We start from the raw sequence: 27,593 nt of genomic DNA on the forward strand, positions 1-27,593 counted from the left end.
TAGCCCTAGTTGTCCTGGAATTGTTTTGTAGACCAGACTAGCCTCGATTTCACAGCAATCTGCCTGCTTCAGCCTCCTGAGCGATGGGATCAAAGGCACATCCCACCACACCCGGCTCTCTCCGTAGCTTTTTATAGTGTGCCCTGCATAGCACTGCTCATATTAGAATTACTTCCCACTGAAGCCCTCCTTCGTCTAAGGTTGTTTTTTGCTTTCAAGATTAATTTTATATATGTGTATTTTGTTTGTATACAATGTCTATGCACAAGTGTGCCTGGTGCCTTTGGAGGTCAGAAGGTCATCGTATCTCTTGAAACTGGAGTTATGGACAGCTATGAGCCATCTTGTAGGTGCTGGAAATCTAGGAATCTGAATCTTCTGCAAAATCAAGTGCTCATAACTATTGAATCATGTCTCCTACCCTAGTGTAAAGTTCTTAATGGACCCTATCTTTCTTCTCTATCCCCAGAGCCTAGACAGAAAAAGACCTCTGAAAGGTTCCTGAATTAAACATGGCCATTATGCTGTAGCAGAGCTTCTTGATAACGTCTTCAAGAGAATATAGAGCTGGGGCCCATGAGATGGCTAGTGGATAAAGACACTTGCCAACAAGCCTGAAAGCCAGAGTTCAACCTCCAGAACCCAAAAAATAGACAGAGAAAACCAACTCCCACAGATTTTCTGACTACAACATGAATCCTAAGTCATATGCACCCACACTCACAATAAACAAACATAACTTGAAATTTACAAAGCAAGGGCTAGCATTCCATCTGCCTAGCACCATATTCAGTGCTGTGTATACACTGTCCAGGTCAATTCTCGTCAAACCTGAAGAGATTATTTCCATTTCACTAATGAGGAAATGAAGGCCTGGGAAGGTTTAGAGACTTGCCCTGTATTCCACAGCTACTCGTTAGCAGCGCCAGGATTTAAAGGCAGGCACCAAATATTATGATTGCTATAGCAATTATCCAGTAATGATAAACATGTTTCAGGAAACACGGTGTAAAACAACCATGAGCAGATAGATAATACATGAGCAGATAAGCTCGCTTAGAACTGAACTCTAATGACTTTAACCACTCTTTTCTAATAGTCTCACAGATAAAATAGTCTATGAAATAAAATGATGGCAATTCTATTCTGGTGGGGCTTATAATCCAAGGCCCATGTTTCTCAGTAATAGGACACACTTCTCTTGGGTGTGCGTGTCTGTGTGACAGGGCTTCTCTAGGTAGCCTACATTTTAACTAGTGAGTCTTAGGGAGTAAAGGACATACTTTGATGATAAAGGAAAGGTCTTCCCTTTCTTAGCTTCTTGCACAGAAAAAAAGAAACATCCAGGATCAAGGGTCTCCCTACCTGAGGCTTCCTAATGCATCTGTGAGGTGGGGTGGGGGAGCCAGGAGTATCTGCTGAAGGCACCTTTGTCTTCTGCTTGGAATTAGGGTAGGGGGGGGAAAGAAAGGATCCTAAATCAGGCCTCCTAGTTTGCTATGGAGGAAGACCAGGCCCTTCTCCAGCTGCTTCTCCCGAGCCTCCAGGTCCTCAAGTTTCTGATTTTTCCTGAATTCACGGCGGATGGAAGCAAAGTAGAAGTCTCGATCAGTGTAGCGAAGCTCTCGGCCTTGGCGCAGCAGAGCCCGGTACAGACTCAGCACCGCCTCTCGGCTCCACGGGGCCATGGGGGACTGACAAGGGCTAAGCGTCACACTCTAAACAGAAAAGAAGACACAGAAGCCTAGAATCAGAATTGGTGACAGCAGGGCCTGTTAGGCACTGTGGGGGTCAGAGGTTCTTAACGCCAGATACAGAGTTCCGAGGACTTCATGGCAGGGCTGTGGTCAGATTCCGACCTCTGAACAGCCCCTCCTGGGGAAGTTCAGTTTATGGCTCACCAGGGTTCAAGAAGTAGACCGCCTGAGCTTGAGTCCTGGCTGTGCCATCCCACGGCCATGACACTTAACATCAGCTTTCCCATAGTAAAACAGAGATAATGATGACATCTTAAGAATATATCTACTGTACAAGGTTATTTTGAGAACCTCTCGTGAAAAGCACCTGTAATGGACTTCTACCAGACGGTGTGGCCTAGAATGTTTAAAGACAAGGATTTGGCCGTGATGCATCCTCGCACCACCATTTAAGCAAGATTACCTTGAAAAGCTTTCTTCTTCGTAGTCATTGTGGTCGTTTTAATTACTTTTTTTTTTTAATTTCTTACGTGTATGGCTCTTTTTGCCGGCATGTTTGTCTACACACCATTGTATGCCTTCGGAGTCTAACAGTGTCATATCCCGAGACTGGAGTTACACAGGAGTGAGCCACCACATAGGTGCTGGGAATAGAGCTTGGGTCCTCTGGGAAAGCAACCCGTGTTCTTAACCACGGAGCCATCCCTCTAACCCCTTTCTTTGTTTTTGGTTTGATTTGGTTTGGTTTTCTGAGACAGGGTCTCTGTGTGGAGCCCCGGCTGGCCTAGAACTCATTCTGTAAACCAGGCTGGTCCCAAACGCAGAAAAACACCTGCATCTCCCTCCTGAGAGCTAAGATCAAAGGTACACGACACATACTTCCCAAGGAAGTAACTTGCCAACCGGCCCCACCAATCCAGGTCCTACCTCGCTGGAATGAGGGGGTCTTCCATGTGTGCAGCACCTCCGGGTGTTCTGCAAACTTTTCTAAGTCAGTGCCCAGTGCATACCAGACTCAAGCTTATGCTGAAAGAAGGAATTCTCCCGACAGCCTTACGTGTACGAGCCTAAATGTGACTGAGGGGCGGAGGGAGTATTTGGATGAAAATGGCTATGTCTCTGGACTTTGGGCACCAAGACAGGAGCAATCAACCTCTGACCTCGCTAACTTCCAACGCGAACCTGGTCAAGCCACCGTTCTGTCCCTTTTTTTTTTTTTTCCTCAACTGTAGAGCAGCTCCCCCTTGGCCCTGAGGGTCTTCCGTGATGCAAACGATGCAGAAAAACTACGAAGGGCTAGAAGGAGAGCGTCACGCAGGGCTGGAACAAGGCAGCTGAGCGACCAGCTACAGGCCCCGGTCACGGTACCACTACCGCAGGGCGGGGACGCAGACCCCAGGGCCAGGGAGGCTCGGTGACTTAACCCAAGTCTGAGGCGGGGCGGGGCAAAGCTTGGAGGCCCCAAGGGGAGCCGGTAGCCCCGACCGGCCCGAGGGCAAGCGGGCGATCCCCAGCCGCCCTCATTCGCTCCCTCACTCACCCGCGGGCCACGCGCTACCTCTGCTCAGGAGTCGCCACTCTCCCAATACCTCTCTCGGGGTCACCCATCAACATGGCCCCTTCACTTCCGGGGCACGACCTCGCTCACGGGGCGACGGAGAATCGGCAGTGAGCGCGGAGGCGGGCGGAGGCGGAAGGACTTCCGGTCGGCCCCTCCGTAGCGTCCCTCCTGAGGCGGAGCCGGAGACTTAGTCCGGCCCTGCCCACCCCGGGCTCCTCCCACAGACGCAGCCCCGCCTCCTGGGTGACGTCAACCAACCGCCCCCGCGGGCCCCGCCTCCTAAGGCGGGCTCGGGGTGAGCGCTGCGCGTCCTCGCCCTCCCCGCTTCCAGCGTCCAGCGTGCGAGGGGTTCTGGACACTTTTGGAAGTTCAGGAGTTTAGGGATCTGCCCCCGCCCCAGTTTGACTGGTAAGATGACAAGTGAATTCAGCAATTACCACTCAAACTAGGCTGACGCCTACGGAACTGGACATTTGACGCCGCGTTTCGTCCAACCCAACCCTTCATGATTCCGTTTTTACAGATGGGGAAATCGAGGCCCGGAGAGGCTGGGGTCATTTGCACTGAGGGCTGAGCCGGGCAGAGGCTCACAGCGGATCCCAAACTCAGTCTGTCTCCGAAGCGTGAGTCTTTCCGTTCTTCTAGGACGCCCTACTTTGCTTTTTAAAGAAACAATTCTGTGACCCACATCTCGTTGGCGACATTTTCAGCAGGAAGACCAGGTAACATTCATATCCCCCCGGACCGCCTCATCAGTAGAACGGTTTTCTAACAGCGAAGGACAAGGAGACCTTTTGGGGGGAGACCTTAGGCTATCCCACACACACACTGAGTCATCCCGGGTGTCGGGGTTGTCTTTTCCAGATTCACTAGCCTTTCCACACCCACTCCATCCCTGCCCCATGCATTAAAGTGTCATCCAGCACCCACATGTCGCTCTGGTGCTTTGGAGGCCAGACACCTGCAGCAGAGCCGCTGATGCAAACCTCGAGGTTCTGCTGGGTTTTCTAGAACACAGGCACTCTGGGATCCTCTGGACTTAGTACAGGGTTAACATAACCATCACTGTACATCATAAGGAAGGTAGCAAGTTCCTACAGAACGAACATTCATTTACCCAGGGCACAGATTCACATACAGTAGGAATTTCCCTGTGAATGAATGAACCAAAAGGTTGAAGGCCCTGGGCCAGGGCGATCAGGTCTGTCGATTTGGAAGGGGCCTCTGGGCTGGTGGTGCAATGAATTAAGTCTCCTGAGCCTTGCTTGACTCATCTGTGCATTATAGAAGGTGATACAAAGTATATCTTCAAGAGCCAGCTAAGCATAGTAGAGCACATGCCTAGCATGGACATGGTCCTGGGGTCCACCCTCCATCCTGAAGGACTCAAAAAAAAAAGCTGGAGAGATGGCTCAGAGGTAAAGAGCACTAGCTACTCTCCCAGAGGTTCTGAGTTCAATTCCCACCAACCACATGGGACTCACAACCATCTATAGTGAGATCTGGTGCCCTCCTCTGGCATGCAGGTGTACATTCAGACAGAATACTGTATACATAATAAATAAATCTTTTTTTTTAAAGGACTAAAGATTGAGACTAAATGTCAGAGCATGGAAAGGTGACCATTGTGGATGGTGGCTTTTGTTATTATAAAACATCATTCTCTCTCATGCATGGATAAGCACAAGGGGATATTGGGTCAAGAAAAAGATTTTGGAAATAGAGCCTGGAGAGATGGCTCAGCAGGTAAGAGCACTGGCTGCTCTCCAGAGGACCCAGGTTCAATTCCCAGAACCCGCATGGCAGCTTACAAATGTATGTAACTTCAACTATAGATCTTTGTGAGTTTGAGGCCATCCTGGTCTACATAGCAAATTCCAGGCAAGTCAGGGCTGCACAGTAAGACCTTGTCTCAAAAAATTTTTTTTTCAATGAACAAACATTTTTCCTGACTGGCCCGTGAGCGCCAACACTCTTGGTTCTGATGTATACAGTACCTGCTTCTGAAGCAGATGAAAATGCAGAAACCAAATTTGCAGTACCTGTCCTCCTGAAGGTCAGGGTCAAAGGGCAGAGAGATAGATAGGAGCACAGGCCAGTGTTATAAAAAAAGCTTTAGGGGGTTCTGCAGAAGTCCAGAGAGCAATGTCAGTACAGTGTGGGTAAGTACAGGGGTTAGAGGGGTTAGACATGAGCCAGACATCTCCCTGGGCTGAGGTTGCTCAGGGAGGACTCCATAACTACTCAAGTGTGCTTTGGCTTGTTCTAGATCAGTCCTGGAGATGAACCCTGCTACCAGACAGCTAGGTGACATCATCAAGGCCCTCAGGTTTCTACACCTTTAAGTAATTTGGTAGGCATACCTGTAATCCAAACACCCAGGAAGTGATGGCCGGAGGGTCAGAGAGTCAGGGTTATCCTTGGCCACATACTGAGTCTAAGACCGGCCTGAGCTACATAAGACCCCGCCTCAAAACAATGATAAAATGTTGACGTCATCACAACTTGAAGTTGGCTCCACCGAAGAGGGAGAGGTGAGCAGGTCAGGTGGATTATCTTCAAAGAGGGTTACACCTGTGGCGGAAGGGTCCAGTGCCAGGCGAAGGTGTAGCTCCAGCCTGGACCTTGCCCAGCCTAAATAGGCCACGGCCCCGATCTTGGTTGGCCCTGATCTTAACAACAATGAGAAGTTCCTACCAAGACCGGACTGGTGTCTGGAAAGGAGCAGCCTTGGCTGTTCTGTGAGGACTGCATAGGTGGGCTGAGCCCTAAAGGGGAACAGTCCCTGGGAGTCGGAACTGAGTGACATCACACTTTACCTGTGGTTGGCGTTCACGTGCACCAGTTTCTCTAGTCCTCAACACGGATCTGCAAGCAGAAGAAACACCATCGCCGCAAAGACATCCATCCAGAAAATAAAACCTTTAGATTTGTATGCAAGATAAGGTCTTGCTATGGAGCCTCATTGAGCATATGTGCGTGTTGGGGGTGGTGAGCGGTCAGTTGTGTTCAGTTGCAAATGAGGGTGTGTTCATGTGTGTGGAGAGGCCAGAGGTCAGTGTCAAGAAATCTTCAGCTCTTCTCTACTTTTTATTTTGAGACAGGAGTTCTCACTGAACCCAAATCTTTGCCATTCAACTTGATTAGCTGTCCAGCAAGCCCCCAGGATCCTCCTGTCTCTTCCTCCCTAGCTCTGGGATTACAAGTGCGTCTCACTGCGCCACCTCTTACATGGATACTGGGGATCCAAACTCAGGTTCTCCATGTGTCTTCTTCATGTGGACCATCTCTTCAGCTCCAGCCTCAAACTCTTGCTCTTCCCGCCTCAGCCTCCCCAGGGCTGGAAGTACTGCTCTGAGTGGTACGAGTAGATTCTGAACTATCCACAGGTCATTCAGGACCAGGAAGGACAAGGAGACACTGCAATCTAACTCTGAAGAGACCAATGACTTGGTAAGGAACAACCAGAAGACTGGCTATCTGAGAGGCCTGAGGAGAAACGGAGGCCATAGTCACAAAGGGAGGCATGGTTTCCAAGGGATAGGACAGTGTGGTCACAAAGGCAAGTGCCCCTTTGAGCTGGACATTGCCCTCCGCGTTTTGGCTGTCTGTGGCTAGCTGATTGGGAGAGAAATGGGGGCAGAAGCCTGGGGGCTGGAGAGAGAATGCGACATCAAAGGGAAGTGGAGATTCTGTTGGGAAAGTGAAAGAACAAGATGAAAGCACAGACTGAGGGGGACAAAAGCCAACTGTGTGTGCTGTGCCCAGCTGATTTGGGCTTGGGCTTGGTGCCACCTGTTCCAGCCCACTGTGGGGAGGGGTAAATGAGCCAGTTTGGGGAGGGAAGCTGAAGAATGAGGGAAGAAGCTAGAATGAGGGTACAGAGCTCAGATGAGAGTGAAAGAACAGCCAGGTACGCCTTCCCAGAAAAGCAGCCCTGCTCCCTTGGAGCGCAGAAGCCTGTGGTCTGCGTGACTGCTCCTTTACTTTGCACAGTAGGTTGTCTTATGAAATTGAGCCTCTTGGTAAATGCCTGTTGACCTAAAACAGCGGGAAGTTGAGAAATTGCTGCTGAGTGGGAAGACAGAACGTTTGAGTCCAGCCTGCTTCCCCAAGCCCTCCCGGGGAATAACCCAGGCTGGTGGAACGAGGGAGGAAGGGGCTATAATCAGAGCAGTGACGCTCCAGAGAACAAGCCAACCTAGGACCCAGATGTCACCGTCACAGAGCCATCCTTCAACACCAGTCACTGTTGGCGTCCCTGCTTAGATGGAAAGGTACCTTGGGACTCGGGAGCCCAGTAACCACGCAGCTCTGAAAGGAAGCCTCCTCAGTAGAAGAGTCACAGCCGGGAGGGAGGATGTCGGCGCTGAGCTGGAGTGCTACAGTGTAACAGCTCCACCTCCCAGCTCCTCCTCTTCAGAGTTGGAGCTCCCAGGCGAGGGTATCCCCAGCTGAGCTAAGGGGCTCAGGGGCCTCGGCCCTGCTCCACTTTCTCGCTTCTTCCCTTGAGAGTCGCGTACACCAGACAGCCAATCTCCTGAAAGAAATTTATTGGGCCCTCTAACAAACCCTGCCTAATCCAGGGTTTGGAGGAAGAATCCAGGGGTGGCTGCCTCTGCTCCAGGGAGAAGACAGCAGGGAACTAAACAGCAGGCAGGGCTTACGTAGAATTTCTTAGGGGATGGAGATTTTTCAGGGCAGAGATTCCCAGGGCGAGGATTGGTGGGCTTTCAAAGTCCTAAACTTGGGGGAGCTCAGGGATTGGTGGGATCTTTCTTGTAGGGTGGGGTCTGGGCCCTCTCCTACCTGGGGGCTGGGAATGACAGTTATTCCCCTAAGAAAACGACCTGTAGGCCTGTTAGGGAAGTCTGGGGGAGAGGAGCTGGCTGCTGAGCTCCTTACATGGGGCCCTGGCCACTTTCCTGCCCTGATGGTTTACAAAGTATAAAAAATTTACAAAGCTGAATCCACAGCTTTCCCTGCTGCTTGAGTCAGTTTGCATAGCAGTCACTAGATTCAGTATCCACCTTAGGAGAGAGATGAATCTCTGCTACCTACACTGTAAACAGCCGTACTGGGACAAGCAGAAGGAGATGGGCCTGTGTGCTGTAGCAATGAGGGGCTGGCATGGGCAGAGGTACAGAGGTACAGGGTCTAGAGCCTGACCCTATTTCCCCAGGCCCGACCTGTTCAACTCCTGTGAGATTCAGGACTAACCAGGGAATTGGGAGGCTGTACTGGTGACAGGAACACACTATTTGCTACATGAATGACCATTTTCTTTTTTTCTCTTTTTTTTTTTTGTTTTTGTTGCTGGGTTTTTGTTTTGTTTTGTTTTGTTTTTTGGGGGGGTTGTTTTTTTAGACAGAGTTTCTCTGTGTAACAGCTCTTGCTGTCCTGGAGCTCCCTTTGTAGACCAGGCTGACCTTGAACTCACTGAGATCCCCCTACCTCTGACTCTCAAATGCGGAAATCAGAGACATACGCCAGAGCGCCCGATGACAGATGGCTTTCTCATCCCTTCTCCATCCCCTGTCCTTGCTGTAAGTTGTGAGACAACTGAGTATTTGTGCATATATGTTATGTGAGGCCCTAGGTTCAGCTCCCGCTACGGAGAAAAGAAAAGAGAAGGGACCACACAGGGACAATGTCAGCAAGGTGGTTTGTTAGGTAAAAACTCTGACTGCACACAAACCTGAGTTTGATCCCTGAACACATAAAAAAGCTGGCATGCATCTGTACTCACAGCATCTTATGAGGGAGCAAACATGGCAGAAACAAGAGCCCCTGTTTCAACAAGGTGGAAGGGGACAGCCGATTCCGAAAACTGTCTGCTGACTTCTACACAAACCCACACACACACACACATAAATAAGCTTAAAATTTTTTCAAACAGGACCTTACTGTGCAGCCCCGCCTGCCTTGAACTCATTATGTGGACTTGGCTGGCTTAGAACTCACAGAGATCCGCATCCCTCGGCCTCCCTGGGATTACAGGCAAGTGCCACTGTCTAGCGTGATGTGACCCAGGCCCGGGTTTAATCATCTAGAGTGGTGGCCCACACCTGTAATCTCAAAACTTGCAAAGAATCAATGGTTTTAAGGCTAGCCTGGTCATCCAGAGTTACCCTTCATGTAAGGAGTGAGCTCAAACTCTTCCCTAATATCTGTGCGACAGCTATGGAGCAGCCCCCCGGACCATCGGTTCTTCTATCTTGGGAATATGGTGACAAATTCAGCTCTGCTGATTGCTTCGGTTTCTCCAAAGTCACATACTGACAGGACTGCTGGGGTTCACGAGCCCAGCTTCTTAGGCTTCTCAGGCTGGGTTTGCCACAGGCCCCCTCCAGAACCAGGTGCTGGAGCCTGGTGTCTTCCTACCTTTCCATCCCTCTCTTCCTCTGATGGCCTCGGTCTCCTCCCCACGACAGGGGTCTATCTCCTGGTCAGATAGGGTATCACGATAGGGTAGCAGGGATTTCCTAAGGCTGTCCCGGCGGCTTTGGCTCGGCACTGTGGTAAGAAAACCTACTTTAAAGAGGAGAGTATGTACAATAGAATGGAAAGAAGAGCCCCTGGGTGTGTGGTTCGTGTTACACTTTGCACAAGGGCCTCACACTCAAGCCAGCCCTTTTACGGCTTTGACAGTGTGGACTTATATGTCCGTTAGGGTATCTATTTAGAAGGACCTGATCTAAATTTAATTAGCCAACCAGAGGTGGCACACACTATTAATCCTGGCACTCTGGACACAGAGGCGGCAGAGGTCTGAGTCTCGAGGCCAGCCTAGTCTTCAGAGTGAGTTCCAGGACAGCCAGGACTACACAGAAAAACCCTGTCTCAGAAAAAAAATGTTTAAAAAAAAAAAAAACAAATAATAGAAGGAAGAAAGAAACACAGGAAGATGGAGAGAGAGGAAGGACACGGACTGGAGGGACTGGACGTTGGGACTGAGGTAAAGCTTATTGCAGAGGATGGACAAACTACGAGAAACCCAAAATGTGATGCAGATGTGATCAGCTGTGGGGGTTTTCCCATGTCCCTTGGCCTTTCCTTATGCCCTAGTTTCATTTCTGATGCTGTGATAAAACACCGTGATAAAAAGCAACCTAGAAGTTGCTGGCTTCTTTCTTGTTTTTCAAAACAGGTTTTCTCTGTGTAGTCCTGGCTCTCTTGGAACTCAGTCTGTAGACTAGGCTGGCCTTGAATTCAGAGATTCGCCTGCATCTGCCTGAGTGCTGGGATTCAAGGCATACACCACTGTACCTAGTTTCTTTCTTTTTTTCTTTTAACGTTAGTGTCAACTTTAAATTTGAAAATCTAAGCTGCATTCCATTTTGGTCAAGGGAGGCAGTAAAATGATACATATCAAAAGATGAATAATCCAGATTGGTCACTGCAGTAAATGTAACTGAAATACACTTAAAGGTGTCAGAGAAGTGGCTCAGTGGTTAGGAGCGCTGACTGCTCTTCTAGAGGACAGGGGTTCGATTCCCAGTACCATCTGCACAACCGTCTGCAACTCCAGCTCCAGGGGATTCAGCGCCGCCTGCTGGCAACTACAGGTACTGTATGAATGTGATACAGTTCTGAGTGTCAAGTTACAAACGAACCGCTGACCCACCTCGCCAACCCAACGCAGTTTTTTTTTTTTCAATTTCAATTTTATATGTAGTAGGTTTCCTCCGCTGATGAAATGAGCCAATTCAAGTGCATAAAGGCATAAAGGCAGGTTTATTGGGTGCAGCTCTAGAGTGAGTTCACTGGTCCCAAGTAAAGAGGCCAGGGAAGTCGCCGTAGCTCCGGGAGGGAGACAGGCAGGGGAAGAGAAAGAGAGAAAGAGCATGCGCATACAGGGAGAGAGCAAACACAGAGAGAGGGAGGGTGTATTGGTGTGAGGGTGTCAGATCCTCTGGGATTGGAGTTACAGACAACTGTGAGCTGCCATGTGGGTGATGGGAATTGAACCCGGGTCCTCTGGAAGAGCAGCCAGTGCTCTTAACCGCTGAGCCACCTCTCCAGCCAGGTTTTTCTATGTTTATCCATCGCATGTGTGTACAGCTTGTGGTTAAAGAACAACTTGGAGGAGTCAGTTCTCTACATCCGGCATTTGCGTACCGGGGATGGAGCTCAGGCCGTCTGGCTTGGCAGTCACTGAACACTCTGGCTATGTGTTCAAGTCCCACGTAGCACACTGAAGAGAGAAGAGAGAGGCTGCAGGGGCAGGGCCTGAGGCTTCACTGCCCACCAGAGGCAGTGCAGCACAGCCGGAAGGGACCCAGTTGGGTTAGTGCACTCTGTCTTGGATGCCTGGAAAATGGAAGGAACCTGCCCCTGTTGCTGGTTGGTTCCTTCTGGGGCAATAGTTCTCAACCTTCCTAACTCTGGGACCCTTTAACACACTTCCTCATGTTGTGGTGACCTCCAACCATAAAGTTACTTTCGTGGCTACTTCCTAATTGTACTTTTGCTATTATGAATCATAATGCAAACATTTGTATTTTCCAATGGTCTTAGGCAATCCTTTCTGGTTGACCTCCACAAGGAGGTCATGACCCACAGGTTGAGAACCACTGTCCTAGGGCTTCTTAACACCCACTTCCAACCCAGCTCTAAATGGAAGGGGATAGATATTTTGCAGTGACTAGAGACACAGTTGGTTGTCACACTTGGGGTAGGGTCTCTCACCGGCATTTAACACTGCTAATAACTTGCCACCTGTGTGACAGCTCCATGGCAGAGACTGAACTTGGCCCATAATGACAGTAGTGCCAAGGTCAAGAACCTATCCTCTGAAGAAGGCTGGGTTTAATCAGGTAGCTCAGGCTAGCCTCAAACTTGCTCTGGAGCTGAAAATGACCTTGAATTCCTGTTCCTTCTGCTTCCATCTCCTGACTGCTAGGATTACATGCATGCACATGTAATCCTATACAGGGAGATCAAACCACCATGCCAGACATTTATTTTGAGACAGTCATTTTTTTTTTTTCTTTTAAGATTGGTTTATTTAAACAGCATTCTGCCTGCATGTGTGCCTGTGCACAGAAGAGGGCGCCAGATCTCACTATAGATGGTTGTGAGCCACTATGTGGTTGCTGCGAATCGAACTCAGGACCTTTGGAAGCACAGCCAGTGCTCTTAACCTCTGAGCCATCTCTCCAGCCCCAAGACAGTTAATATTTCAATTATGTTCAAGTTCCTAATCCTGCATGTTACGAAAGCACTCTACTGACTGCCTTAGTAAGACCCCTTTTCCTTTCCTTCCTTTCTCCCCACCCTTCCTCTTTTTCTTTCTTGCTTTCTTCTTAAATTTACTTACCCTTTTAAGACTGTCACAGAGCCAGGCCCGCTTCAGCCCCCACTTCCTCATCAACCCAGTTAGAAACCAGCCTCCACTGAACCTCCAGACATGGGGCCCTTCCTTCTGGCCCTAACCTGCCAGCTGGTGTTGAGAATCAAGTTCCATTATTAGATAGTGCCTTAGTCGGGGTTACTATTGCTGTGGTGAAGCAATGTGACCTGCCAGCAAGTTGGGGAGGAAAGGGTTTATTCTGCTTACTCTTTCATATTGCTTGGTCCATCATTGGAGACAATCAGGACAGGAACTCACACAGAGCAGAAACCTGTAGGCAGGAGCTGATGCAGAGCTCCATGGAGGAGTGCTGGCTTGCTCCACATGGCCTGTTAGACCTGCTTTCCTCTAGAACTCAAGACCACAAGCCTAAGGATGGTGCCACCCACACAATGGGTGGGGTCCTCCCATATCAATCCCTAATTAAGAAAATTATCTCACAGGCTTGCCTACAGCATGAGTTATGAAGGAAATTTTCTTGGTCGAGGTACCTTCCTCTCTGATGACTCTAGCTTGTGTTAAGTTTGACACAAAACCAGCCAGCATAGAAGGACACTTGCTGGACTGGTCAAGAGATACAGGGCCTGCAATCCCAGCCAGTTGGGAAACTGAGGCAGGAGGATCACAACTTTAGGGTCAGCCTGGGCTACATAAATAGGACCCTGCCTCAAAATAAAGAAGGGAAGCCAGGCACGGTAGCACCCATCTTTAATCCCAGAACTCAAGAGGCAGGTGGAGCTCTGTGAGTTCCAGGCCAACCAGGGTGTGAGACCCTGTCCCAAATTAAAGGAGTTAGCAAGGCAAGGTGAGGCTTGCTCTTAACGAGGACAGGAACTCAACCAGGGCAGCATACAGGAGGCAGCGGCAAGTCCATCTCTGATTTCCAGGTCATCCAAGGTTACATGTTGAGTCCCTGTCTAAAATAAAATAACCAGCTAATTAAACTAAAAACAGTAAGTGAAAGAGAGCTGAAGATGCAGCCCAATGGTGGATTACTTGTGTGAGGCCCTGGATTCAATCCTCAGTACCGAGAGAGGAAAGAGGGTTTAGAGAGAGGTTGATTCAAGGATGGTGATGATAGTTGGAGAATGTTTGATTGGTTGATGAAGACTTGTGTGCAAGAGGGCCTGGCTGTGTACCTCATGATCTTCCAGAAGGCTAGGGTCCTGGGGAGCGTGCATAGTCTTCAGAAAGCCAGGCAAGCCATATTGGGATCAAACAAATGAGATTTATCCTAAGTACTGCCATTTTGTTTTCAGACTCCATTTTGATCAGAAGGTGAAATTAAGTTCAAGTTCCCAGGCTCTAGGGGAGCTTTCCAGATGGCTAACCAACTTCCTCCTCCTTTTGTTCTTCAAAACACAATTGTTCCTAACCATGAAAGAACAAATGATTGGTGACACTGTGTAACTATCTCGGCACAGGTGTTTGTGGATTCTGTGACTTTTCTGCTTAAATACCGAGATGAACGTTCACAGACACAAGCAGCTCCTGGGGCCTGTGCTGCTGTCCCTGGCTGCTCAGTTCTTGCTGCCTGCTTCAAACAATGAACTTGCTTTGCGTGGTCTCTTGTGCCTGCTTGGGTTGGTTTGGATTTTCAGACCCTAACAGCCAGAAGTTAATATTATTTAAAAAAAAAAAAAAAAAAAGGCTTTAGCATAAGTGCATAGTCTAGGCCAGTGTGGACTTGGGGACCATTGATGCTGTGTCTAAGGCATTCCAGGGGAGAGACATGGCCTATAGAAGACTTATTACCCTCAGTGGACAAGAAGGCTTTGTGTGACAGAACCCCAGCCTCAAGGCTGGAGGGCTGGAACATTGTGGAGACAGAGTGTTAGGGAATTTGTCCCGGGACTGCACTGGACACAGAGCTGGGTTGACCTCCCAGGCCCTCCGCATTGGCTTGGTGATTCACTCCACAAACAGCTATTGAATTCTACCAGGATCTGCTTGTCCTCAAGTCTGGAAGACAGATACAAAAACAGGCAATTAATTACCCGGCCAAGTGGAAAGGCCATTGTAGATAGTATGGGAGGTACCGTGGATGCCCAGAGCATCAGCCTAGCCCATGCTCTGAAGGGCTTAGCAGAGACAGGTAACCTTGCAAGGCCTGAAGAGCCTGCCACTGTGCACAGCCAAAGAGAGCCAGAATTACGTGTCAATTGGAGACAAAGTTCTAGGCCACGAAGATAGCACGTGAGAATCTACCATGAAAAGTTCTCATTAGATAACTTGAAATGGTCTGGGTGGTACCCAGGAGAAAATTCAACATGAAAGATTTTATCAAACCCCAGGGAAAGTCCCAGCGATTGCCAATGGTAGGGAATGTCACGTGGACAATCTTTTCCCTCCAGGTGTATGTGCGTGGTGTACGTCCATGTGGAAGTAGAGGTTGATTTAGAGTATTTCCAACCCTGTATGTAAAAAGCAGTTTACATTAGAACCCAGAGCTTGCTGCTTCACCTATCTAGCTAGCTTGCTCTGGGGAACCCCTGTCTCCACTTCCCGAGGATTACACGGAGGCCATCACACCTGTCTGCCATTTACATGGGTCCTGGGGATTTGAACCCTGGTCCTCTGGTTTGCACAGTAAATACTTTACCCACTGGGTTATCTCCCCAGCCCCACCAGTGAGCTTTGTGCCCCTGTCCCACACCTACTGCTGTACCCAGTGAAAAGAGGGAACGTTCCATAATTTTTGTAAATTTCATTTAAATGTCTTTGAGCCACTAGGTGGTGGTGGCACAGCCACTAATCCCACCACTCAGCAGGCAGAGGCAGGTGGATCTCTGAGTTCTCTGAGTCCAGCCTGGTCTACAATAGAAACCTGTCTCAAAAAAAAGTAAAATAAATATTTTGAGTTAAGCGTGGTGGTGGTGGTGGTGGTGGTGGTGGTGGTGGTGGTGGTCGTGTGTGTGTGTATCTGGTATTGCTGGTGGTGGTACTGTCTCATTATATAGCCCTGGTTATCTTGGAACTCAATGTGTAGGCCAAAGTGGCCTTCAAATCACAGAGATCTGCCTGCTTCTCCCTCTGCCTACTGAGTGCCGAGATCAAAAGTATATACCACCAGACCTGGGTGTTTCTTTTTTCTTTGCTTGTAGGTTGTTTTTGTTAAGACAGGATGACATGAAGTCCAAGCTGGCCTCACACTCCTGGGCTGTCCAGTCATATCTGCCCCAGGCCTATCAGAGCCATTCCAAAGCAGTAGCTGCTGTTGGGGAGGAGTACCCCACCAGGACACCTCCCACATGTCCAACTAACAGCACTGGGATAGATGAGGGGGTCAAAAGAGCAGGATGGGGAGTACAGGAAAGTAGTGTCAGACGAAGCTATAGTTCCACACAGCCCTGTGGCACCTGAGGAGACCTTGAAGCCTTGGGAACAGTGGGTTGGTGCTCCGGAGGGAGGGCTCCCAGGAGACCACCTGGGTGGGTATTGAGATCCCCACAAAGAGCAGACAGATCCCCAGGGGAGAAAATGAGGCAAAAAGGACAATGAGGAATAGGGAAGAGGCAGAGGAGAGAGATGAGGCAGATGAGTCACAGAGGTGGAGGGCAGAAACATCAGGAAGAGACACTGACCTCTGGGTCATGCACACCACATCAAAGGAGGAGGAGGTGTGGGCGGGGCCATGGTCAGGGTGTTTGTAAACTCTCACCAAGCTCAGACTCTGGGAAAGCACCACACACACCCCTGCCCACTGCAGCCGGCGGGTTGGGACACAAACACCACATTTAACAGATGAAGATCCGGGAGAGGGGGGTTCAGCATCCACTGGTAGGTGCTGAGGAAGCTGGACAAGGATAGTTGAGGTGCCAAGGGCGACATCTTGTGCTCATTTCTTTCAGGAAACTATCCTTTCTCTTCCTTAGCTGGCATAGACTGAACTCTGACTGTCCTAAGCTTCTAAACTGCTCTGAGATTCCACCCAAGTCCCCCATATCAGCTTGGGATGTCCAACAGACCTAATGTAAGCCAACGAGATCCAGGCCCAAGAGTTTGTTTGGTTTGGTTTGGTTTTCAGTTTTGGTTTTTTGAGACAGGTTCTCTGTGTAGCACTGGCTGTCCTAGAACTTAGACTCCGTAGAATGCTCAGATTAAAGGTGTGCATCACCACTCCTGGTTCAGAAAAACAATATTGTTTTTGGTTTTTCGAGACAGGGTTTCTCTGTGTAGTCTTGGCTGGCCTGGACTTGCTTTGTAGCCGAGTCTGGCCTCCAACTCACAAGAGATCCGCCTGCCTCTGCCTCCCTGAGGGCTAGGATCACAGGCGTGTGCCACCACACCCAGCCATTTTTTAGATCTTATAAGTGTTGTAGACATAAACATGTTTTTGTTTTGATCCAAGGTCCACAGCAGCAAACTATTTGCCTGGTGCGGGCTCTGAGAGGGGCTCTTTGCCGGGTGTAGATAGTTTAAATCCGAGGACTCTGGAGAGACAATAAATGCCAGAGCCCAGGGAGAAGAAGACTCTGAGAAAGAAGGCTGCTGCTGCCTCCCTCCTGCTGCTCCTGGTTGCTGCGGATGCAGTTTGGCAAGAAGTTGGAGATAGTCTTAAGATGGGGCTTGCCCTAAGGAACCCGACGACTCTAACCAGCAGGAAGTAGCCAGAGAACTATGCTCCACCTCCCCACTAACCTCCTTTCCCTCTTACCCAGTCTTCGGGTGTTAGAAGGGATTGGGGTGGAGAAGGGAGGAAGAGGCAACAAGAAACCAATAACATGTAAAAACTAGCGCCAACATATATGAGTGTTTTGACCGCGTTTAAGTAAGGACACTGCACATCGGTACCAGTGCCCACAGAAGCCAGAGAGAGCTCTGGGTCCCCCGAAACTGGAATTACACGTGGTTATGGTAACCTGTGGGTGCTGGGTGTCCCAGATCCTCTGGAAGATCAGCCAGTGCTCTGAAGCCCTGAGCAACCTCTCCAGCCGCCTGACTTTGTTTGTTTAGAGAAGGATCTAGTAAGGTAGTCTTGCCTAGCCTAAAACTCAGGATATAGGGTAGGTCAGGATCGCCTCGAACAAGAGCAAGAGTTTTTCTACATCTATCTCTCAAATGCTGAGATTGTCGGAGAACAGCACCATACCCAGCTCCAACACAAGACCCCGTGTACATGTGCGTATGTGCACACAAGTAAATGTGTATCCATTCACATGTGCATGTGTAGGTCGATGTCCAGTAAGACCTTCGGTCACCCTCCACCTCATTTTTTGAGATAGGGTGTCTCACTGAAACTGGGGCTCACCAATTACCTAGGCTGCCCACTAGCAAGCCCCAGGGAACTTCCTGTCTCTCCATGCCTCCCCAGTGCTGGGGATTATAGGTATGTGCTACTGGGCCCAGTCTTGTTTGGTTGATTGTTGTTTTGTTTATGTGGGTGCTGGGGATTCGAACTCAGGTCCTCATCCCCATATTCGAAGCACTTCACCAACTAAGCTGTCTCCCAAGTCTCCAGAGGAGAGGAGCCTGCCTCTTCTGCACCAAGTCTGAAGAGAACGTGAGGTCTGGAGCTGTTGCCACCATCCCAGAAACCCGAGGACACAGAAGCAAGTGGAGGACCATGAGCTACAGAGCCCTCACTGTGGCAATGGCCTGCACTTGAAGCTGCAGGGACAGACCTCTCCTGGATCCTGACTGTCAGCAGGCCAGCAAGTCCCTTCTCTGCCTTTGTGGTTTGGTTTGGCTTTTCTGTCATTTATTAAAACCAAAGTGTATCAGTTCCTCACAAGTCTACTTGAACTCCGTCTAATTTTTTTTTAAAACTCAAGTCTAATTAAAACACTTCAAATAGCTCAGTGGGTGGGGAGACTGGAACAGGGTGTGGCTGTGCAGTTTGGGAGGGCGTAGTTTGTATTGAGGGGGAGAAGTGATTTACTTTGGTTATTTTGGGGGTGGGGCCGAGACAGGGTCGGAAGGCCTGGCTGTCCTTGAATTCACTTTGTAGCCCGGCCTGGCCTCAAACTTACAGAGATCTGCCTGCCTCTGCCTCCCGAAGGCTGAGCTAAAAGGCCTGCATCACCACCGTCTGGCTGGGTGGCTGACTTTGGACACCACGCTCTAGCATCAAGCTTGTAGCTCACCACCTGCTTTGGTTAGCTCTCACGTGCTGAGGTTAAAGGTGTGTGGCCACACACCCAGCCCCTACATTTCCTAAAATAAAGGAATTAACTTCTTGCCACAAATGAATCTCTTGGAATTTATCAGACCAACTGAGGCATAAATGCTGGCAAGAGGGCCAGACACAGACAGGACTTTTTACTGACTTGTATTTCGATTACACGTTTGTTGGTGCGTGAGAGAGCTTCCTGGAGAGCTCTGGGGAAGACAGGCTTTAAGAGTCTCAGGATTCTGCTGCCCTGCGCGCATCTGTGCCTGGAAGTGGTTGGTTGGTTTGTTTTTAAGATTTTATTATTTTTTTTTTAAGATTTATTTATTTATTACTTATGCAATGTGTGTTAGCATGTACACCTGCACGCCAGAAGAGGGAACCAGATTTCATGTTTAGATGGTTGTGAGCCACCATGTGGTTGCTGGGAATTGAACTCAGGACCTTTGGGAAGAGCAATCAGTGCTCTTATCCTCTGAGCCATTTCTCCAGCACCAAGATTTTATTATTTTTATTCGGGGACGGTGATAGACATCTTTAACCCCAGCACTTGGGAGACAGAGGCAGAGGCAGGTGGAGTTCCGTGAGTTCAAGGTCAACCTGTTCTACAAAGGAAGTTCCAAGACAGCCATGAATACAAAGTAAAGCTCTGTCTCAAAAAAATCTTCTCATTTTTTTATATATTGTGTGTTGGGGGGAGGGTATATGTATGGGTACCCACAGGCCAGAAGGGAATATCAAATCCCCTGGATCTGGAGTTACAGGTTTTCATGAGTTGCCTGATGTGGGTGCTAGGAACCAAACTCCCGACCAGCAAGTGTTCTTAACCACTGAGCCATCTCTCCAGCTATGCTTAAATATTATATTTGTGTGTGTAGGGTTTGTGCACAGGCGTGGATGCCTTAGGGAGCCAATAACCTTGTATCCCACAGAGCTGGTCATACCCACTGGATGTGGGTGCTGGAAATCAAACTCGGGCCCCTGTGAGAACGATACTATCGATGAGCTATGTCTCAGTACCTTGGCAGTGGAGATCTAATGGTTGCTCTCAGCTGTCCCCACTGGGTGAAGGCTTTCAGGTCTCATCAATTCTCCATATGTACTAAAGCACTGTAAACCCCATTTTTAGAGGCCACAGACTGTCAAAGAACACAAGGACCTGGGATCATGGAGCCACACCTAGCCAGCCAGCCATCGGGGAAGACAGAGCAAAGTGTGCTTGCTGGGATGCGTGATACCTGCATCCAAGCCCTCAGCACTCCGACTCAGAGTTTCACTTCCTCGTCTGTGTTCCCGAATGACTGCCAGCCTCCGAACAGCAGAGAATGTGCTGTGTCCCTGGACGTGGGCCCATGCCTGGCTTAGCTAGGAGCTTTAGCTGTCTCACGGCACTCACTCTCTCCTTTGTCTCTCCCTCCTCAGTGTGCAAGCGTGGAGTGCCGCACGGACATCAACTCTGGCCACAGGTGAACTTGAACTTGTCATGCACTGTATCACGAGATTTTTTTTTCAGCCTACAATTTCGCTGCCAAATCTTTAACGATTTAGTAGGTAATGCCTGGGGGGGGGGGGGATGGGAAGTATTATTTGTCATGTCTGCAATCCCAGCACTCAGGAGGCAGAGGCAGGCAGATCTTTGTGAATTCCAGTTCATCCTGGTCTACAGAGCAAGTCCAGAACAGCCAAAGCCACACAGAGAAGACCTGTCTTAGAAGACCCCCCCAAAAGTATTTTAAATATTGATGATAATGAGGATATACCCCAAAACAAACTTAATAGTGAGAAGGTTGCTGCCGCCCTCCTCTGGCCAGGCTGGAGTGCCTTCATCTTTACTCTTGGGTTTTGCAGAATTCACCTTCCACCCTACCCCAAGTACCTGTTCAACTACTTTTGGACTTTGGGAATGCGGCCAGAGACCTGGGCAGTTCTGGCCTCAGGTGTCAGGCCACTAACAGTGCTGTCACCCCTGGCTTCTGGAGCTGCAGTCTGGGGTGGAGGTCACAGAGTTCCCTCACAAAGGACCCAGTCCGATCTGCCATGTCTGAGACTGTCCTGAGGACCCAGCCACAGACAAGAGGCTCCGTGCTCCAAGGTCTCAGGGACTGTTGTAGCATCTGGGGAGAGAGATGGTCGTTCCCAGACAAGAGGTCACTCTCTTCCCCCGGGTCCAGAACTTAAGCAGCCCTGTGACCACGACCGACGCTGTGTGTAAGGGGTACCCACAGGCAGAAGCATGCTCTTCAGATGCTCCAAGCAGGTCAGTCGGAGTGACCACCAAGGCGCTTACCTAGATCCCTAGGGGGTCCTACTGACCCCACAGGGAGGTGCAACCAGTTTTAGAATACAGATTTCCTTCTTCCTCCCACTCAACAACCTGCTGTTTAGAATTCCAGGAATTGTGTAGGAAACACAAGCTCCAGGTGATCACATCCCTAAGTGAAGGGACTTCTCCCATATATCCAGTCCTCGGGAAGACCTCATGCCTGACAGGTCCAGATTTAGCAGCAAGCCCAGAGCTGTCTGTTCCCACCCATCTCTGCCCTGGAGTACCCACAAACTGGCCACACACACAGCCCCTCCAGATTTTGCAGTTGCTTTTTTATTATTAATATTATCTTCTCCTTTAAGCATCCCTTTAAGGGTGAAATGAAATTCAACCATTTACAGAGAAAATGATTTCAGAATGTACATATTGATTTTTTTCCTTTACAAAAAAAATAATACTATTATTATTATTATTATTATTGGTGTCCTTAAATTACACATTTTCCAGGGCCCTACCTTCTGCTGGGGTGTGTCCTCTTTTCCCACCCTGAATCTCACCTTTGCCCCCAAAGCTTCATCATGCCTGCCCTCTACAACCACAGTGACCCCCGGGTGAATGAGGCCAGCTGGAGGCCCAGACAGGGCCCCTCGGGTCTAGAGGTCACAGGCCAGTGGTTCCTGGAGAATGTGCCCACGCTCACATTCAGTTCGGTTTCCCTTCATGTTGGGGGAATGGTCCTGGGTCCCCCGTCCCTTAAATTCCCAGTGTATGCTGTGGTTATATGTGAAACTCTTTCGCTCCCACCCCACCCAGGTGGTCTCTCAGCCCACGGTCAGGCCTCTTCCTACCTAGCTGAAACTGTTCTATTAGCTTCCCCCCTACTAGTCTGAGAGGGAAGGCCGGCCCAGAGGCTATGTGCTTTCCCAGTGTCCTTCTCCCACCCTGAAAACTGGTCACGGTGGGCAGGAGCCCTGAAATTCCTGAAATGGGGCCATCTATGAAGCAGGTGAGGGAACCAGGAGAATAGGGTAAGAATTTCATTTAAGGGGGAGGTACACAGGAGTACCCAGAGGTATCTCAGGACAGTGCCCTGTCTCAGATGGACCCAGAAGTCTCTGGGGCACCCCGACTACTGGAGTCACCCCTCGGCCCCAAGAGGAACCAGAGAGGAAGGCTCTTTGAAGGGGAGATTCCATGAGGGATGTTCCTCAACGGGAGGAGAGGAGCCACAGGGGCCCCTCAGGCTGCTTTGTGCCTGGTCGCCAGAACTGCCCTCAGACCACGCCCACTATCTGGCAAACTGCTCCTGAGAGAGCCGCATCAAAGGAAACTCCTCAGGACGCCTCCAATATGAGATCCATCCTGGAGAACTGGGGTGTTGGTGAGAGGAAGAGGTGAATCAAGAGGGGCTGAGGGAGTGGTGGGCTCTTGGCTGAACAGCCCTCCAGCTAGGAAGATTCCATTCCTCCCACTGAAAAAAACAGACAGACAGACAGACCCTGTACTCCCTTCTCCCTCCTGCTTTCAAGGTTCCCCCAAGGGCTTCCTGCCTCGGGCATCTTGAGGAGCCACAGGAGATGAGACTATGGGCTCCAGGTCCTAAGGAAGAGGACAGCCAAGCCTGGGCTCCTACACATGCGCACCAGCTTTGTACAGGGACACGTGGATACAGACATGTACAATACACACTAAGCATGCACCCATGCCCATAAATATACACGCACGCACAAACACGGACCGTTCCACAGGCAGCCCTGCATACTGGCGTCAAGGGAACATCGGGGGCCTCAGGGAGAGGCACCCACTCTTCCCGTACACCTACAAGTAAGTCCCCACTCAAATCCCAGGGCAGGCAGGGAGAGAGTAGGGTCCCATGATGAGCAATCACTTGCACCCCTCCTGTAAAGGTGCTGCTGGTAATTCAGAACTCTCAAGCTGAGGCAGGCGCACGGCAGCCCTGCTCAAAACTGCATTCCCCAGTTTTCCTTGCAAATACCTGTAGCCATGCAGCTAAGTCCTGACCAATAAGATGCCATTAGAAGCAACAGACATATCTGACTCCTAACCTTCACAGGAAAGAGTCCATGCTTCCTCATTTTACCATGTGGGCAGGCACACAGCCACTCTATCCAGACCCAGAAGTTGTGCGTGAAGCTACGCTGACCTCCATACAAGCTCTGGACCACCCTCCCCTAGGCTACTTACTTAGAAACAAGCTGGTCTTATTTCACTGCTGCTTGCCAAGGCAGCTTCGAATCTTAAGTACATCCTGCACACCCTCACAAGGCAAATTAAGAGGAATGGGTTGACCTATCACTGACTTTCAGGTCCTTTCTCGGGCCCCAGAAAACCCTGTGGCTCCTTCCTGGTCTCCAGCCTGCTCTTGGGAGGCGGGGCACAGGAACGCTTACAGCTGGGATGATGAAAAAAGGAAAACTAGACGCCAGCAGAGAGTGAGGAGGAAGGAGAGAGGGCTATGGAGGTCTGTGTCAGTCTCCTTCTCCCATCCATCCTACTATACTGGCTGTCCCACCCTGAGAACTGGACTCCTGGAGTCCTTTGCAAGCGGCTGAGCTGGCTGGCATCCCACAAGACGGCAACAAGGCTAGATTTGGAATCAGAGGAAGGTTCTACAGCCTGCTTACAGAGGTAGGGTCACTGACAGCCACTAGCTCCATCCTCCCCGCCAGCAGTGACCTCATTTCTTGGGTCCAGCACTTCTGAGGAAGCTGCAAAGTGCTTGCTCTCTCTCTCACTCACACTCTCTCTCTCTCTCACTCTTCAGGATGCCATTTTCAAATGCTTCCCTAACTTCTTGGCCAAGGTCAAGAGCAGACACTTTCTAGTCCCTTCTTTCTAGTCTCCTCTCGCTTCTGGACCCAAATGCGTTTATATACAGTACCCTGGGAACTCCTGGCATAGCATACCTCCTTTTCCATTACAGGCCAACAGTCCAGGATGTCAAAGGTGGGTTTCTCTCAACTAGACTGAAGTTCCACCCAGCCCCAGAAGACCCCCCTATGCTCTCCAGGCACACCTCTCGCCTACAGCACTCTTGGGGACAAAATGCTGCATAGATTCCTGGGCTTGCTCTCTCCTATAATGGAAAAGATTAATTTTGCCTTTCTGTTCCAGGCTGAAAGGCCTAAGCCTTAATTCCACGGGCTTTGAGCACAGGGGACCATCTCCAAGGACTCCTGGCTCTGTCAAGAGCCCCCGGGGACACTACAAAGCCAAAGAGAACACCAGAGCAATCATCATCCCAGCCTGCCCGGCCCTGTGAAATTGCGCAGCGCTAGCCCTCCACAGCATCCAACTTGCCCCTGGCAGCAAGTAACCTCCCGTCGGAGCCTAGGTTCCGGCGCCCACCCTCCACAGTGCTCTTGGGCTCCCGGTAGGGGTTGTCCAGAAGGTAGCGAAACTGGTCATAGTTCTTGAGCAGGTATTTGGGAGCATACATGTGCTCACTGGGGTCTGCAGGAGGGTACTCCTGCTGCGTGCCGTCGAACCATCCCCCGGTGCGAATCAAGCCCCGGATGTAATTGAGGTCCCTCTTGTCCTCATAGTCACCCCAGCGCGGGAAGTCGCCGTTCTGCGCCGACACGAGCTTGAAGTAGATGCCCTCGGGGGTGAAGCACCAGGAGCAGTGCCAGCCCGCGAAGTGCAGCGGGCTGCCCAGAGACCACTGCACCAGGATGTGGCCCGTGCGGTTCTCGTACTGCCGGAAGTTGGGCATGGTGTAGTACTGGCGGCGGCGCAGGCGGATGCCGTCCAGGCCGTAGACGGCCTGCAGCATGTCCACTGTGCAGCCCGACACCACCTCCAGCGTGCCCGGCTGCTTCCAGAAGAAGCCATAGAGGGACTTGCGCATGTGGAAGGCGAAGGGCTCCGTCCAGCCGTCGTAGAGCTTGAGGAACAGCACGCCGTCCCGCGCAGGGATCTCGTCGGCGTCGTCGATGATGAAGACATCATCGGGCCGCAGGTTGCGCAAGCGGGAGACCCCATCCTGGGTGAGAAAGGTGCGCAGGTAGTCGTCTGCGATCCAGCCGTCCTGACGGCCCCCGGGGGGGAAGTGGTCCAGGAAGACGTAGAGCACTTTGTGGCGGATATACTCGAAGGTGCCGTTGGTCAGCATCTCGCGGAACTTCAGTGGCCGGGGCTCCCCGTAGGCGGTGAAGTTGGATTCGCACACCACGAAGGCGTCCACCACGTCGCCCAGTTCATGGAAGCGCACGTCCAGCAGGTCGAACTCGTGGTTGATGTTGATGGCGTTGATAACCCGCCTGGGCACCTCCCGGGGTACCAGGCGCTCCTTGGTGGGCAGGTTGGAATACTGCACCACAGTAGGCACCCCGCAGCTGGGGCCGTGCCAGCCTGGCAGGCACACACACTCAACCCACTTGCGCCTAGTGCCTCGGCTGCCCGAGCGTTCCCTCACACTCAACACGTGTCGCGTAGGCCTCCGAGCAGGACCCCGGGCCGAGGAGCCCTCAGCCACCTCCGGCTTCTCCTCTGTCCGCCCTGAAGAAGGTTTCTCCAGCATCCTGGTACCTGGCTTGAAGCAGACCCCTCCGGCTTTGGTGCGCACAAAATACTCGGTGGTGTCCTCCGGCAACACGAACTCCACCCGGTGCAGCTCCTCCGTGGCCTTGCTGGGGGACAGTGGCTGGAGCAAGGGGGAGTGCGAGTACAGTGGGGTCCGCAACAGGTCGGGGCCGCCCGGCTCTGGACTGGCCTGTGGAGTGACGGGGGCATTGTTCCAGAAGAAGCTGGATACGAGGTTAGGGCTGAGGGAGGCCAGCTCTCTGGGGAAGGTGACATAGGATAAGGTCTTAAAGAAGTGCAGGAAGGAGATGAGGCACAGGCCGGCCATACAGAACATGAGAAAGAGCTTGTAGCGTCTCATCTTCATCCTGCAGAAAAGGCAGAGAAGCAAGAAGTCAGGGCAGCCTGAGGCTCCTGTCCTAGAAAGGGGACTTGAGGGGAATCCTAGCTGCAGTCACCTGTGACAGTGTCCTGCCCTGAGTCACCCACCTTCTCTCCTCAAATGTTCACTGTCCTGACCCGCTTTTAAAAGCCGGCACCTGAAAGGCAGAGGCAGGCAGATCTCTGTGCGCTGGAGGCCAGCCTGGTCTACATGGTGAGTTCCAAGATAGCCAGGCTTGTGTAGAGACCTTGTCTCCAGATAACAACAACAACAACAATTGACCTACCAAGACCCCTGTGCTTCCTGTCTCCACACAGGAAGCTGCTCCTTTGAGCTAGGCTTGGCCCCTGGGGCAAAATGCAGCCAAGTGGAAACTGTCCTAGAGATTGGCAGGCTCCAAGGGGCAGAGAATAGGGTGTCAAGCTGCTCAGGGGCTTGTTGATGCACTGACCTAGGTTACTGTTTGTTTTTCATATTTTTCCTCCCCCTTTTCTTTCTTTCTTTTCCTTTCCTTCCTTCCTTTCTTTACTTTCTTTGTTTCTTTCTTTCTGTGTGTATATGAGAGAGACAGACAGAGAAAGAGAGAACCAACAAAAGGTTTTCAGTTCATTTTTGCAAAAACCAAACACACAAACAAAAAAACTGAGAACCTAGGAGTTTGAAAGATCTTGTCTTGGGATTTGAGGACCACCATGAAGGTAAGAAATCAGGCCAAACCCCAAAAGGATAGAAACGTGTTTGTGAATTTGTCGGTACCTTCCCCATCCTGGGATAATCTCCTGATTTTATCTTCTTCTCTCTAACAAGGAAGGTTCCCTCAGACCTCCTACCTCTAATATCTGTATATCCTAGCAAGTCAGTTAAACTGGTGACCAGAGACCTGTGAATATGGGCTGGAGAGATAGCTCAGCATTCAAGAGCACTGGCCGCTTTCCTATTTGGGCCCAGGTTCAGATCCCAGCACCCATGTGGCAGCTTGAAACTGTCTGTAGGGGGGTGGAAAGATGGCTTCAGAGTTTGAGAGCACTGGCTGTTCTTCCAAAGGTCCTGAGTTCAATTCCCAGCAACCACATGGTGGCTCATAACCATCTATAATGAGATCTGGTGCTCTCTACTGATGTGTAGACATACATACAGGCAGAGTATTGGATAAATAATAAATAAATCTTAAAAACAAATAAAAACCATCTGTAACTGCAGTTTCAGAGAATTGGACACCCTCATAAATGCATGCAGTCAAAACCAATGTACATAAAATAAAAAATTTTTAAATCATTTAAGGAAGGAGAGAGAGAGCAGGAGAGAGAGAGACCTGTGAGGAACATGTCTACACATTTTTTTCTTTCCTTTCTTTCTTTTATTTATTATTATTATTTTTTGAGACAGGGTCTCTATTATTAGTTCTGGCTGTCCTGGAAATTGCTGTGTAGACCAAGCTGGACTTGTATTCACAAAGACCCGCCTGTCTCTGCAGGTGGAGGTCTGAGTATTAAAGGCTTTCATGCACCACCACACCCGGTCCAACTAACTGTTTTAAACTAAAATTGGATTGGGGTTAAACTTCTCCTCTCTCCCTCTCTAGATGCTGAGAAATCTCCAACTGACAAAAGTGACTCTGAGCTTAGAAGATGGAATTCCTGCCTTGGTTTCTTTATTTTGTTAACTGGGACCTCCC

General features: G+C 50.2%; 2 protein-coding genes and 1 long non-coding RNA gene across 7 annotated transcripts in view; 1 reads left to right on the forward strand and 2 right to left on the reverse strand.

Annotated features, from left to right (window-relative positions):
• Window positions 1-1,475: 1,475 nt before the first annotated feature.
• On the reverse strand, window positions 1,476-3,393 carry LOC110557825 (mitochondrial ribosome and complex I assembly factor AltMIEF1). Of its 2 annotated transcripts, none has more exons than XM_060389022.1 (2): window positions 3,238-3,393; window positions 1,476-1,718 (listed from the first exon to the last, which is right to left on the reverse strand). In XM_060389022.1, the coding sequence occupies exon 2, from the start codon at window positions 1,686-1,688 to the stop codon at window positions 1,476-1,478; it is 213 nt and encodes a 70-aa protein (XP_060245005.1). In that variant the 5' UTR covers window positions 1,689-1,718; window positions 3,238-3,393. The 2 variants fall into 2 exon arrangements, with proteins under 2 accessions (XP_060245005.1, XP_060245006.1); XM_060389023.1 differs by lacking the exon at window positions 3,238-3,393 and adding an exon at window positions 2,625-3,148.
• A 138-nt stretch (window positions 3,394-3,531) lies between these two features.
• On the forward strand, window positions 3,532-18,347 carry LOC132655795 (uncharacterized). 3 transcript variants are annotated; one of them, XR_009593644.1, is made up of 3 exons: window positions 3,532-3,666; window positions 3,782-7,535; window positions 8,626-18,347. It is a non-coding gene; the product is annotated as an uncharacterized LOC132655795 (long non-coding RNA). The 3 variants fall into 3 exon arrangements; XR_009593646.1 differs by having other exon boundaries at window positions 3,541-7,535; window positions 8,626-8,804; window positions 10,690-18,347; XR_009593645.1 differs by having other exon boundaries at window positions 3,541-3,980; window positions 5,528-7,535.
• Window positions 18,348-21,302: 2,955 nt separating this feature from the next.
• Window positions 21,303-27,593, reverse strand: part of Mgat3 (beta-1,4-mannosyl-glycoprotein 4-beta-N-acetylglucosaminyltransferase) — a 31,847-nt gene continuing 25,556 nt past the window's right edge. For both annotated transcript variants that reach the window (XM_021652431.2, XM_021652432.2), the window contains exon 2: window positions 21,303-25,904. In XM_021652431.2, coding sequence (XP_021508106.1) covers window positions 24,287-25,903 — 1,617 coding nt within the window. In that variant the 5' untranslated portion in view covers window position 25,904 and the 3' untranslated portion in view covers window positions 21,303-24,286. The remainder of the gene's footprint in view (window positions 25,905-27,593) is intronic.

The sequence above is a fragment of the Meriones unguiculatus genome, chromosome 8, assembly GCF_030254825.1.
Source record: "Meriones unguiculatus strain TT.TT164.6M chromosome 8, Bangor_MerUng_6.1, whole genome shotgun sequence".
NCBI classification, from domain to species: Eukaryota; Metazoa; Chordata; class Mammalia; order Rodentia; family Muridae; genus Meriones; species Meriones unguiculatus.